Source organism: Rhinolophus hipposideros (assembly GCF_964194185.1).
Source record: "Rhinolophus hipposideros genome assembly, chromosome: 1".
NCBI lineage: Eukaryota > Metazoa > Chordata > Mammalia > Chiroptera > Rhinolophidae > Rhinolophus > Rhinolophus hipposideros.
The window spans coordinates 44,861,530-44,874,075 of record NC_138047.1 but is presented as its reverse complement, the minus strand read 5'-3'; the positions used below and the strand labels follow the sequence as shown (position 1 = coordinate 44,874,075).

Sequence of the window (12,546 nt, the reverse complement as noted above, 5' to 3'; positions counted from 1 at the left end):
ATCCCTGTCATGCACCACCCCCCACACCATACGTGGTCATTCCCACACCTCCAAAGAAAACCATTACCTGACTTCTAATATCAGAGATTCAAACCTGAGGATCCTAAAAAATTGAGTTTATTTTATTTATAAGACAGGAAATCTTTATTTCTGCCATCCTTTGAAATTAGATCCAGCATTCCTTATGCATTCCTTCCCTCCAAGCAGTGGCCTGCTGAAGCAGGAGTTTCTGTCCCTTTGGGAGGGCATGGCCTCTCCAGGCCCACCTACCTCTACTTTTGTCACCATCTCTATCCTGCTGGTATAAGAGCTTATACTTGTCTTTTTCCATCTTTAGATCCAAATTTCAGTGTCTTGTAACTTTCAATCCTTTTTGTACAACAAGGTGGTATCGCATAAATAAATAAGTAAAAATAAGTAAATCAAAAAGGAAAAACTTAAAAAAACAGATTGAATTATATACCTATGGATGGATTTGAATCTTTCACTTGCTTTTTGTAATGTACTAAAAAAAAAAGTGAATAAAGAACTTTCCTTGTATCAAAATTTATTCTGTTTGAAAAGAAAGAAATAATAGTAAAAGAAATCATAGGCTTTGTACCTAAAGAGAGCAGGCATGTTTGTGCTATCATATATTAAGTAAGTAATTTCAGGTAAATTTCTTAAACTCCATGTAACTCATCTCCTCATCATAAAACGAAAAATGAAAGGCAGCCAAAATACTTTGGGACCTGCTCAGTCAATAGCCCAGAAATCTTTAAAATCATTGTAATGAGAGGGAAACTGAGGTATGCATTCTGAATGTCTGCTAAATACCACTATAATTATTTTTTCTCCAGAGTCCAGTGGATATCACACTAAATCAGTGCTGGATCTATGTTCATGAACTGCTCAGTTCTTCTCCATTTGGATTTAAACAATACTCAAGATAATTACCTCAAACATTTTCATGCAATATCCTCTAATTTTCAGAAGCTTTTATCTTTTCTCTTTCAGTAATATAAATATTTTCAACAAGATGTCAAGTTCTACAGAACGACCAGGGAGTGTAAACTTATATCTAAAAAGCTGGAGGTGGGGAAACAACTAAGATAATCATTTGCTGTAAATGAAAAAAAAAAAAAAAAAAAAAAAAAGGTTCTTATGTTGTGTATATCAAATGTGAAACAAGACAAATTCCAGGTAAATCTATTTGACCAGCTCTAACTGTATTAAATCTCTATTCGGATTACTTTGTTTAGTCTGTTTGGCCATTCATTTACTAACGGCTAAATTCACTGGAGCTACCACTAACACTGGCAAATTAAAAAGAATTCAGAAATTTAAAGCATACCAGTAAACAGCTACCCAAACTTCTAAAACTCTGCTTTTACAAGATTTACTTTTTTAAAAAATATTAAAATCAATGATCCTTTAAAATTAAAAACCTTTTTTCCAGCATATACGTGTTTCACCAAAAATAAGACCTAGCCAGACCATAAGCTCTACTGCGTCTTTTGTGCAAAAATTAATATAAGACCTGGTCTTACATTATGCATTATATTGTATTATATTATATTATGACCAGTATTATATATGATATGATATGATATATGATATATTACATTATATTATACCCGGTATCATAAAATATTATATTGTATTGTATATTATACATTATTATATTACCCAGTATTATATTATATTATATTATATTATATTATATTATATTATATTATATTATATTATGTTATATATTATACCCTGTCTTACATTATAAGACCCGGTCTTCTTTTTTTTTTTTTTTTTTAATTGGTCAAAAAGTCTTTTATTCATTGGACAAGCAGACACTATTGCCCTGGTCTTATACTGTAGTAAAATAAGATCGGATCTTATATGACATTTTTCTACAAAAGACGCATTAGAGCATTTGGGGAAACACAGTATGTACTTATAAATTTAGTTCCTCCAACATTTTTGTGTTTAGAATAATATCATGGCTGGGCTTCTCCCTGCCCAGTACTATTAATCTCTGTGATATATTTCATTTAAAAATAAGCTAATCTAAATTTCTATTGTTTTTAACATTATATTTTTAATTTGAAGCAGTTTTTGTTAAAATTTTATGAAAGATTAATTGCATGAGTATCTGAACAGAAAACGACACAGTAATGTTCAGGTTATAAAGGTTATAATTCTCATTTGGCTGTGTATTAGCAGAGACTACTATACAACATACTGACAGTCTTCTCCTCAAAAATAATTCACTCATAGAAAAATAACAGATGAATATAATTCAAACAGAATGAGTATTATGCAATGTAAAAATAATGAAAACACATCATAAATGACTAATGTTCAGCCCAAAAGGAGAAGTAAAAAAAATTATATTTGCAATAGCATCAATTCTTCTACTTTGCCTCATGACCTCTTTAATTCTTAAAATTATTAGGATTCACAAAGACTATCAGATTATGTGAGTTATACCTATTGATACTCACCAGGTTAAAAATGAAAACTGAGAAATGTTTTAAAGTACATTGTCGCCACTGCCTTGCTCCCTGCTAAGATGTCAACAGGTTTACACACTATTCTTTCGCACCACCAGTATATCTTTGCACCATTGTATATCTTATACAATGAAAAAGGAAAATAATATCTCAGTATTGTTATGAAAATAGATTTGGTTTTCTGGAAATCCTGGAAAAGACTCAGGGATTCTGAATGTCCAGAAACCATGCTTCGAGAATGACTGCACAAAAGGTTCATATCTCCTATGGCCCATAAGAAACAACCAACACAACTCCCTTTGGCTTTTACCCTAAGCTATCCTGAAATATTTGAAAAATTTATTAAATTTTTAAATTTCGAGCTACACATATGTAACATATAATTCCACTCAAAATTAAATTAATAGCAAGGAGGATTAGGAAGCATTTTACAGGACATTATCAAAATATATTCTCAGAATTGCAATGAGCAAAAACGTTAGAAGAGATTAGAGAAATGCCTTCCAGATAGAAACTTTCCTGTTTTTCCATATTCTCTATATTTGGGTTTTGGAAATGGGAGTCAACTTCCTTTCTTCCTTAATTTCCCCTCTTTTTTATTATTTTTTTTTATTTAATAAACATACACACAACAATGATCCTATGGGCACTGAGTTATATGTGTATAATTTCTAGGTCTATCCTTTCTTTTTACTGCAAAGAGCATGGATTCAACGGACAAGTCCCTCATATAAGGAATTGTTTCTAATCTGGTACAATTTATAAGAGAAATATAAGATCATGACTTAATGGAATTTGTCAAAAGAGCAAAGGAGAACATTCATGTTGAAAAAAATCATGTATATACACATAGTTATTGCAAAACATTTACTAAGCTATGTACACACAAAATTGCCACTGGCATTTCTTCTTCTACTGCTCTTGAAAGAGTTTCTAGCTTCACAAGGAATGAAAACAACAAAAAACAAAATCTTTTGTAAGCTGTAAAATCCCCTGCAGAGTTACTGATATAAACTGAAATATCACTTTTTCAGCAATGTGAGAAACAATTCTTTCTCTCCATCCTTTTTTTTGTTGCATTTTCCTGATATGACTATGACATGTGAAAAATGTAATATTGCTAAAATACTGCTAAAAGAACTTAGATCACTCACTGAGATAGGAAGAAATACTCCAACTTTATACATTTAACATCTCTATTTGATAGAAAACTCTAAGGATGACATTTTCTAAATGTCTAGATTCGTGATCTTTGGTTCTAAGATAATTCAAAATGCAAACAACATACCATGTTTCCCCAAAAATAAGACCTAGCTAGACAATCAGCTCTAATGCGCCTTTTGGAGCCAAAATTAATATAAGATCCAGTCTTATATCATAATAAGGGTATAATAAGGGTATTATAGCAAAATAAGACTGGGTATTATGTTACATTACATTACGTTACATTACATTATATGAGACCCGGTCTTTATTACGGTAAAATAAGACCGGGTCGTATATTAAGTTTTGCTCCAAAAGACGCATTAGAGATGATTGTCCAGCCAGGTCTTATTTTCGGGAAACACAATATTTATTTACATGCCTCCAGAAATAACTGCTAATATTTCTTTGATATTGTCATAACTGAAAAGCTCACTAAAGTTAACTTGATTACAAATATTTGTTTTTTCAACCTAAAAGTGATGTATTAAGAATAGATTTATACACAGGAAATGGATTTGTTATTGCATAGGGTGGGAAAGGAGACAGTTTATCAGTAATAGACACGCAGAATCTTATGGGGGTGATAGTAATACGCGTACTTTAAAATTCTTTTAAGGTGATGGTTGCCCCACTTGATAAATTCTCTAAAAATATATTGTACACTTGAAATTAGTAAATTATGTCATATACAAAAGTGATTCAATAAAGCTGTATTAAAAAAAAATGCTTTGAATGAGAGAAGCCAGACACAAGAAGCACATACTATCTGAATCCATTTACTTAAATTGCAAAATGGGCAAAACTAACTTAGGGTGTTAAAAATCAGAATAGGGACAATTCTTCATACAAGTGGGTACAGGGCACAAGGTAGGGGGATGTCTATTAATGTTCTGTATTTTCATCTGGTTGTTAATTGTACAAGTTTGTTGAAAATTCATTGAGTTGTACACTTATGTACAATTTTCCTGTTTTGCATGATATACATATTTATATGTGCAGATCCACAAATGCCTTTTCAATTAGAAAATATATGCTATTCTATATAAAGTCGGCTGTTATATCACATATTTAAAATATGAGTCCTAAAAAGCTGGAATGAGGCTACTATATTATATGATACTCAAACTTCCCACACATCGATGGAGTTTATGTCCAATTTATAAGAACTCCAAATGAGTTTTTATTGGCAAGGGAATTGCATTAAGCTAATTTGTCATTGACTTCTCAAGGTTTCTTAAGAGGATGTGTCATAGCTCTTTGGAGAGGGTTTGGGGGCATACAGGTGGGGGACTGGCCTCATGCAGTGGCACAATTGGAAGAGGTCTTAGAGAGATTAAACAGTGCACAGTGGAACACCAATAAGCTTGTGAAGCCAAGACAGAAAAGGATGGATGAAGGGTTATTGAAAGGAAGCTGTTCCATTGTATTCTTTTTTGATGTTTTTCCATTTATATATATATATATATCTATTATCACTTGGGTATCCACTAATGCTGCCATCCTTCAAGGACTAGCTAACTTAACACTTCCTTTCCAATGAACACTTCCTAATATCATTTAGCTGAAAGAGATTTCCTCCATTTTTTAACTCTTCAATCAATGTAAATGAGATAAAAATAAAATATTGAACAAATTATATAACTATTTGTTTTCAATAGCCCCCACCCAAAAACAACAAAAAAAAAAAACAAGCACAGTTTTGGTGGCAGGAAGCATAGCTCACTTATTTATCCACTGAACTCCAGAGTAATTCTTAGCGTGAACTATATATGAACTTATAAGTGTTGGAAGTAAAAATGGAAATATTTCCATTAATACCTAAAGATAGTATGAAACGTCAGCTGAATTTAAAATGCAAAATTTCTGCAGTTGCCATTTGCCAATAGTCATTTTCACATTTAGATTCCCAAACTATATGTACGATTTTTTTAAACCCTCTAAAGTGTATCGACATAAAATGAAAAGAAATAAAAACTCAGATAATAGAGTTAAGAAAGCTTTAAAGTGGCATGACAACACTGGAAAGCATATTTTTTTTAAAGTTCATTTACACAACATTATATGAGGTGGGATCAGAAAATATGGTGAATGTTTAAATTACAAAACATTATTACAACAAAAGACACTTTGCCATTAATCCCCTCAAAAGATTCCTCCTCGCTTCGAACACACTTATCCCATCGTTCTTTCCACTTTCTGCAGTAGTTCTGGAAGTCCTCTTTCTTGAGTGTCTTTAGTCACGGCTGCCTCCATGTCCTGAATTGATTCAAAACGTATTCCTTTCATGGTCATTTTGACTTTGGGGAAGAACTAGAAGTTGAACGGTGCCAGATCCGGTGAATAAGGTGGATGAGGACACACCATAATGTTTTTATTTGACAGACATTGTTGTGCCAGAAGCAGTGTGTAACAGGGAGCATTACCATGATGGAGGATGAAGTAAAGACATGAAAGAAGACATGAAAGAAGACTTCCAGAACTGCTTCAGAAAGTGGCAGGAATGATGGGATAAGTGTGCTCAAAGTGAGGGGGAGTATTTTGGGGGAAATTAATGGCAATGTGTCTTTTACTGTTATATATATATATGTGTGTGTGTGTGTGTGTGTGTGTGTGTGTATGTGTATATATGTATATGTATATGTAATATATAATATATAATATGTATAGTATACATACATACATATGTTATATATATGTAATATATAATACATATGTATAATTAATTTAAACATGCACTGTATTTTCTAATCACACCTTGTATACCAAATTAGTTTTCAGTCAAAATGAACAGAAAATCTGGTTTCTAGAAGCCTACAATTTAGACAAGGCAACTGCCTAAAATGTGATAATACAGGTTTATAAATGTTCAGATACTATAAATATGGATGGAGATGATAATAAATGAGATTAGAAGTTCTGAGAAGGACAAATGTGTTCTGACATTTTAACAAGTCTTTTAGTAGGGCAATGAAAAAAGAAGGAAAGCACACAAAATTTGGAATGGGTAGGGGGCAGAATGGCATGAGAACACACTTGCATTTGAGAAAACGAGGTGCAATCTGAAAGGCAGTGAAGAAACAGGCTTTTCTAGAACTGATATCAGATTGAATATCCTTTTTCATCAAGTCCCCAGTTTTTCACACTTAACCAACATGTTAGTATACAGTTTTATTTATGCATTTGCTCAATGTATAGGCAAACATTGCATAAATAGCATTTCATGCCTGTCCTTGTCTGTGACATCTGTCTAATTTATGAGGCTGAAGAAAGGTATAAAGCCCTTTTAACAAGGTTATGCAAGAATATAACAATTTTATTTATTAATAATCCTATCTAGAGACATGCTTAATAATCCTCCTATCTACAGACATGCTAGAGATATAGTGTTTCTAGAAGTATAAATGAAAGAAAACACAATAATTTATCTAAGATACCTATTAGAAAGGTTCCATTGTGATTTTCATTTAAACATATTATATAAACTGCCCATACCATTATTTGTACGGTATGTCCATATCATAACTTGAATTATTAGCATTATTTAACATTCTGTCATTGGCATGACAATAATGTTCATTATAAAGCAGCTTAGTTGAACATGGACCTCCCATCTCTTGGGAGCTTACAAGATGGAACCGGACTTCTTCTCTCTAAGAATCAAAGCATTTATTTTGGACAAGTGTAAATACAGTACATTTAAGAGTCCAAATACAAGCAAAGAACCTGCCTCTGTAGAGAATTAACCACAGTTATTTCTGCTAAGTGACAATTCTTCCTTGAGAAACCACCAGCAGGACTTCAACAAATGATTTACTCAGGGTGCTTAAAGCAATTTTACTCTGCAGATTCGTCACTTTATAGTCATATCCCATATAATTCAGTAGCTCCAGAGGACTTTTTTGGCAATAATTATAAGATTAAGGGCTTATTTTGGGAGCCATTAATAATATCAATGGAAGGATTAAAACAATTTTAGTGAAAACCATACAGAGATCAAAGAGCTAGTGAAGTTAATGTTTCCGCTACATTTTAAATTAAAACCTAATCACAGAGAAGCAGAATCTCCTTAACCCAACACTCCAAATGGATTCTAAAAATTCCGATCTTTAGTGGTCTGACAGAAAAAAATAAAATGCCCACTCCTTCATGGAAAAAAAAGTGCCACTATTCATGGAAAACCACTCCTGAGAGACCATTACAACACCTACATACAATGAAATAATTCACCTTCTTTTAGGTATAACATCAGAAAATTTAACCAAAGTGGAGGTATGTCAAATATATAACAAAAGAGCTGCACAACAACAACCATATACACCTGAACTAAAATCAAATATATATCTAATTTGAAAATCTTATTTCTCATACACACCTTAGTATGAGCCAGCATTTTAGCAATAAACAAACAACAGCACTCAGGGTTTAGGCCATTAGCCTTCAAGTACACTATCTCAGATACTTTGATCTTCAGAAAACTGTCATGTTAAAATTTCTTTTAATAATTGATAAAACAGCAATTTATAAAAAATAAGATATCCATCCTATCTACTTGTAAAGCACACACAAACATACTTTCAGAATTTTAAGTATATCAATTAGACAAAAGGTTAAAAATAAGGCAGGGTTTCTTACATATAAGAAAGGTAATTCCTGAAACCTACTGCTTTTGTTTTTCTACTTCAATTTGTTTATTTTTGCATATGCTGCAATTTCTTCCATATTTTAAGAAATCTTTACACGATAGAAAAAAGAAATGCCTAAATAGAAATCCTAATGAAAAAATAAATTCACTAAATAAATCATTTATTGATTAAAATTAAATTTTTGAATCGAAAGCATGCAGGCTTATATTAAATGAATGAGTTCCTCTCTGATTTCTGAAAAATCATAGTAATAGTGAACGAATACTAAAAACATATTTAATATTTAGCTAATTGATCAAGAAAATTGAATGTAATTTGAAACTTCTATACTGTGGATTCCTATTGACCACTCTATCTAGAGTTGAAGATCTCATTATATTATACGGAGCTTAATTTGTATTATTTTTATATAGTAATATTTTAGAAAGCTTAAAGGTTTTAAATGAATTAACATATATTAGTTACCAAAGGAATATTTCTTTCATTGTTTCCAAGGCCAGTAATCTTTAGTCAATAGTATTTTACTATACTGTATTTTGATTAATGACTATAAAAATTGCCTGTTAATTTAATTTTTATTCTTTTCTTACAGTGATAAAAAATAACTATTTTCAGTAAAATAATTTTTTTTCTGAAATTTCTGGAGAAAATTATAAAATTCTGCTTTTGAAAACTGTGAAAAATAAATTTAGTTTCTTATCTAATGAACCCAGTTCCAGAGAACATAAAGCAGACCATGAAAGTTAATAAAGGTTAATAATTTCCAAATGCCCTTTGCAATTTCTAACACCAGAATTTTAGTGATATGTGTCATAATTTGATATCGAAAAGGTAGTTCAGATTATCCTAAAATAACACAATACTGTTTATGTTCTCATACACAGATAAATGTCGAGAATTTATATTATAAATGCACAAAGAAAAGAATATTAGAAGTATCATACCTTTGAGACATAATCTTATAGGCATCTGGGAGATAACATCGTATATTCTCCATCTGAGCAGGGTCAGAGTCACAGATTTTGTCATCGGTCCTCCCATAGTTGGCACTTTCAATCATGATGACGTCGGTTCCCGGACAGCGGAGCTCTATGGGGTAGCTCTCACAGGAGAGTTCTCTGCGGACCACAGCCATTGGTATTGGGGCTCGGCTGAAAGCTAAGGGAAAGAGGAAGAAGAAAAAAGTAATTTCTCTTTACTACATACAACGCAAAAGTACATGCGTTGTTTTTTTCAGCGTTTAGGGTAAACTAATACCAAGGAATAAAGCAGTTGCAATTCATAATTTTAACTAAAATAGAGTGTCTCTCAATTCAATAACTTTAGGTTTCTTTTGTTGTTGTTACTATGTATTCTAAAAATAGCAGGTGTTTCTTAAACACTTGATCTAACAGTGTTTGTCTTATAAATGGAAAAAAAGCACTCTAGGTTTTCTAAAACTTTGGCTGGTATGTGAGGTAGATTATATAGAAATATCATCCAATTTGCTGAGTAATATTATCAAATAAACCTCAGCGGTATTATGTGTGTATGTTTTTTTTGTTTCTCATGCAAACCATTACTAAAAATTTGTTTTGCTCTTGAGTTTATATATACTTATTTAAACAGTCTATTTCAATTTTAAAACACAATTTTAACATTTTAAGTGCAGTTAACATAATCTGTATACTTTAGGACTTAATTATACAAATAATGAATGTTCTTTAAGAAAACAAATTGTATATGGAGAAAATTTAAATTTTCCTTCATTTCCCTCCCCTCATGTTTCCCCCAATGCCAAGAGGTTACCAGTTAATAATGTGGTAACCTTCCTATTAGAATTTTTTGCAAAAAAAAACAAATAGACATGTTTCCTCCCATCACTCTTTTTGTTTTACTCAAATAAATTTGACTGAAGTCACATCAAACTACACTTATTGTTTCATATCTTGATTTTTGTTATTTATTAAGTTAACAATGTATGATGCAAATATTTTCAATTTTATATTGTATTCCTCACGTTTAATGGATGTATTATGTATACATATACAATATTATTTAATTGGTCTTATGTTGATGGGCATTTAGGACTATTCCAGTGTTTTTGTGGCATAATACTTCAAAGAAATATGAACATATTATGTACCTTGGCTATAACATTTTGAAAAAAAGTATAATGATCCAAATATAAATGAAACTGTTGGATCAAAGGGGATATATATTTTAAGTTTGGCAAATAGCAACAACTAAATGTTCAAAAATTTTAATAGAAATGTACACTTCCACAAGCAGTACTTTTCTCTTCAAAGGTGCATTCACCAATTCCTTCAAATTTGCAAATGTGATACACAAAGGATATAATGAACTTATTTGAATTTTCACTATTTTATCTGTACAATGAAATATATTTTCATGCTTATTGATCCTTCATATTTCTTTTATTTCTGAATTGCTTGGTCACATTTACTCATAGTTTGCATTGTAAAAGATCTTTATATATCAAGAAATTTGAAAATTCATTCCTTATATTTGTGGCTAATGTTTTTTCTAGTTTGCTGTTTGATTTTACATGTTTACTGAACATATACACATATTTAGTTTTTATACAGCCAACTATCTATTTTTCATGTCAGGTTTTGCAGTTTCATAATCCAAGACTGTGAATATAATCAGTGCATTATTGGAAGAAAGTCAAATGTTTAATGGTAAAAACTCAACAAATCTTCTTTTAAATTACATGTAACTGAAATTTTCAGTTGTTTACTAACCATTCAATAAGTTGATTTTCACATAAGAGAATTAATTTTAGAGCTACAGGATAGCTATAAATTTGCATTGATAATTAACTCACTAATGTGTACATACATTAAACAGGCATTTAAAAAAGCATATGCAACTTTTCTTGTTGGTTTTTTACTAAGCATGAAATGTGAAACGAAAAGAAAGGAGAAGAGAAGCAAGGAAGTAAAAGGAGTGGGGGTAGAGAAAGAAATTTTATTGGTATAGTTTCACTTGAGACGTCAAGAAAATATTGATTTGGTTTGTAAAACTGCACCTATTATTTCAAAATTGAGAGTGACATTAGTTATATAACATTTTGGAAAAACCATAACTTTACAATAGACCCCGTGTATAACTTATGAGCAGGTCACTTATTAAAGTTCTGAACCTGCACTATACAGTTAATTCCATTCTGGTTGTCTTCAAAATCTTGTGTTCTCTCTCTCTCTCTCTTTCTCTTTCTCTAAGCAAACACACACAAGAATCTAGCACATTTACAGCAACGACCAAAGAGAATTTACATAATTAGAAGTGGTTGTAACATTACTTTTAATGTTAAATCTTGGGTCAACATATTGACAGGATAGTCTTATAAGAGAAATATACTGAATTTCTGAAATATGCATTTCTATTGTTCCTAAAATAAAATATCCTTGTTTACCTATCATTCAGAAGTTAGATGTTGTTTAAACAAAAAGTCCTTTTAAAAATTGAGAATATTTTAATTAATATATTTAGTATTTTCATTAATGGAATTATTGAATAATGAAAATGTTCTAATTTGGGAATCAAGTTTCATGATTTTGGTCCATTTAAATAGTATCACAGAGGTTTATTTTTTATAAAAGGTCCTTGAAATCAGAATTTTCCACAATGTTTACAGTAAATATTTGAGCATTTGCTAAGAGATAATTTGCTTTTTAACTTTGATATAACCATTTTAAAAATCATGTTGAAACTACTTCCAAACACTGAACTATCTGGCTATATTTGTTAACCAATTAAGCTAAATTAACTTAAAAAGTTAATTTAACAAAGAAATAAAACAAATAAGCAAATCATACAGTCAAAGTATTTGTTTGAATATAAGTGGACAATTTGGTTGATTAAACTCATCAGTCAATTTTGTCAAAATATGTGTGCATAAACATAGATTTAATTGGGGTCTTAACTGTCAAATATATGATTTAGAATCAGACGCTAGACAGTTACAAAGTCAACTAGAATGCGGAGACCAAAATTTTCCATGTATCTCCTTTGGCCGTTCTACAATTATTCAATAGGGCAAGTTTTACAGAGAACGAGAGTTGATTTGTAAATTCTTTCTATCGTTTAACATATAATTGTATTTGTATCAGTAACCCAGTGATAAATTACATTTCTAAATGATGGATGCTTTGTTTAAAGGAATGTATTACTGGAAACTATAACATTGTCTAATTACCTAT

At 30.9% G+C, this 12,546-nt stretch overlaps 1 protein-coding gene across 29 annotated transcripts in view; it reads right to left on the bottom strand.

Annotated features, from left to right (window-relative positions):
- ADGRL3 (adhesion G protein-coupled receptor L3) overlaps positions 1-12,546 on the bottom strand; it is a 744,191-nt gene that overhangs the window by 395,810 nt on the left and 335,835 nt on the right. For all 29 annotated transcript variants that reach the window (XM_081060173.1, XM_081060156.1, XM_081060146.1 and 26 more), the window contains one exon: positions 9,283-9,496. In XM_081060173.1, the coding sequence (XP_080916299.1) occupies positions 9,283-9,496 (214 nt within the window). The remainder of the gene's footprint in view (positions 1-9,282; positions 9,497-12,546) is intronic.